This window comes from Neoarius graeffei, chromosome 16 (assembly GCF_027579695.1).
Source record: "Neoarius graeffei isolate fNeoGra1 chromosome 16, fNeoGra1.pri, whole genome shotgun sequence".
NCBI classification, from domain to species: Eukaryota; Metazoa; Chordata; class Actinopteri; order Siluriformes; family Ariidae; genus Neoarius; species Neoarius graeffei.
In genome coordinates, this window is record NC_083584.1 from 2,162,415 (window position 1) to 2,164,589 (window position 2,175).

The following is a 2,175-nucleotide window of genomic DNA, read 5'->3' on the forward strand; positions in this document are numbered from 1 at the left end:
GTGGAGAACCGCAAGCTTGCTCCTCGCTACATTGGCCCCTTCAAGGTGGTGCGCAGGGTGAACCCTGTCTCCTACCGGCTCCAGTTGCCCCGGACTCTGAGGATCAACCCCACTTTCCATGTTTCCCTGTTACGGCCCGTACTGACGTCTACGTATGCCCCTGCCCCTAGGAACCCCCCACCCCCCCGCATCTTCCAGGGGCAGACTGTGTTCACTGTGAATCGCCTGCTTGACTCCCGCCGGGTCCGCGGCGGGTTGCAATATCTGGTGGACTGGGAGGGCTATGGTCCTGAGGAGCGCTGCTGGGTTCCTGCTCGGGATGTCCTTGATAAAGAACTATGTCGGGACTTCCATTCGGCCCATCCGGATCGCCCTGGGAACGTCAGGAGACGCTCCTAGAGGGGGGGGTCCTGTTAGGACTAGGACTGTTTTGGCCTCTAGAGGCCGCTGTTATTTCCTTTTCATGTCGTGTTTATTTTGGCCTCTAGAGGCCGCCACTGTTCCTGTGTTTTGTGTTTGTGTTAATTGCCTAGTTATCTTCACCTGTGTCCTTAATTAGTTTGTCTATTTATACCCCTGAGTTCAGTCCTCTTGTCACGGAGTCTTTGTGCTGTTATGTTTATCTCCAGTTTCCTTTGTACTGTGTTTTTTGATCTTCTTAGCTTTTGTATTTTTGCACTTTGCTTTTCTTTTGGATTATACTCTTTGGTTTTTTTTGTCTTTTGTTTTGCCCTGTATATAGTGTATATAGTTTAAATAAACCTTTTGATTCTTTTTCTACTTCCGCCTCACGCCTCTGCATTTGAGTCATCCCCCTGGTGGCCTAGTGGGGGTTTGCTGGATTATCACACCAACGAACCAGGTTTGAATCCCAGCAAAACCCTAACAGGAATTTTAATTCATTTTATTTATTTCAGTGTTAGAATATATAATTTTTTGACGGCACCCCTAACGAAGCCAGACGGCACCACAGGGTGCCGCGGCACCCCGGTTGAGAAAGGCTGTTCTACGTAACTCATGCCTGTTTTTCCAGTAGCAGTCTGAGACCCTGAAACAGGAAGTTGCTGCCAGTACTTAGACACTGGCCAGCTCCAAAACAGAAGTGAATACCTTGAAGAGCACACATAAATCTTTGGAAATTGAACTCCAGTCTCTGTTGGCCATGGTGAGACTAAGAACTTTGGACACTTTGACATCCACATAATTTTGCATAATACTCTACTGTTTGTTCTACAAATGCATTTGTGGTAATAAGGCAATTTCCCACCCTGGTTATCCCACTACAGAAAGCCTCTCTGGAGGGAACATTCTCTGAGACTCAGGCCCGTTATGCCATGCAGTTATCAGGATACCAAGTGCAGGTGAAGTTTGAGTCTTATTGAACTTTATCGATGAAATAGTAAACTTTTTGAAAAATGCAACATTTTTGCTTTTTTGGAGCACAAAGCAAAACAAGATTGTTTACTGTATCTTATTTTCCCAAACTAGGTGACAAGTCTGGAGGATCAGTTGGTGCAGCTTCGCGCTGATCCAGAGCGTCAGTCTCAGGAGTATCAGATGCTGCTGGACATCAAGACCAGACTGGAGCTGGAGATCGCCGAGTACAGGAGAATGCTGGATGCTGAGGCCAGCAGCAGGTAAATTAATTGAGTTATTTGGTGGCTTCATTTATCCAGAGCAGCTTACAAGCAAGGCAGAATGGCAGTCCTGGGATTACTAATCACAATACTCCCTCTCTGTGTTTTACCAGTGCTTTGATTTCCTCCAACAAGCCCTCTAACACCAAAACTGCAATCATCACTGTAGTGGAAGAGCTAGTTGATGGGAAGATTGTCTCAATTTCTTCTATATCTATTACTAAGTAGTAAAAGATCGATTGGAAGTGTTTTCTTTGGAGTAGAATTCACAAAGCATTTTATATAAAAAAGTATATAATAAAACATTTTCAATCATGTTATTTTGTGGAAAATGTTGTATTCTCTGTTGTATTTTCTGTGTATTCAAATCCCTTCTCCATACACACAAATCCCTAAAAGACTTTGCAGTATCACAAATTTGGATCAATATGCAAATATTGAATACATCTCTGGGTAGCACGGTGGTGTAGTGGTTAGCACTGTCACCTCACAACAAGATGGTTCTGGGTTAGAGCCCAGTGGCTGACAGGAGCCTTTC

The 2,175-nt window shown here is 44.8% G+C and overlaps 1 protein-coding gene across 1 annotated transcript; it reads left to right on the top strand.

Annotated features, from left to right (window-relative positions):
- Window positions 1-817: 817 nt before the first annotated feature.
- On the top strand, window positions 818-1,888 carry LOC132900304 (keratin, type I cytoskeletal 13-like). Its single transcript, XM_060942302.1, has 4 exons — window positions 818-1,165; window positions 1,287-1,361; window positions 1,489-1,637; window positions 1,751-1,888. Exons 1-4 carry the CDS (start codon window positions 1,163-1,165, stop codon window positions 1,863-1,865), a joined length of 342 nt encoding a protein of 113 aa, XP_060798285.1. The 5' UTR covers window positions 818-1,162; the 3' UTR covers window positions 1,866-1,888.
- The last annotated feature ends 287 nt before the right edge of the window (window positions 1,889-2,175 follow it).

Coding starts and splice junctions, on each gene's coding strand:
- LOC132900304 (XM_060942302.1), top strand. Junction 1,362..1,488: donor TATCAGGATACCAAGTGCAG/GTGAAGTTTGAG, acceptor TTCCCAAACTAG/GTGACAAGTCTGGAGGATCA. Junction 1,638..1,750: donor GATGCTGAGGCCAGCAGCAG/GTAAATTAATTG, acceptor GTGTTTTACCAG/TGCTTTGATTTCCTCCAACA.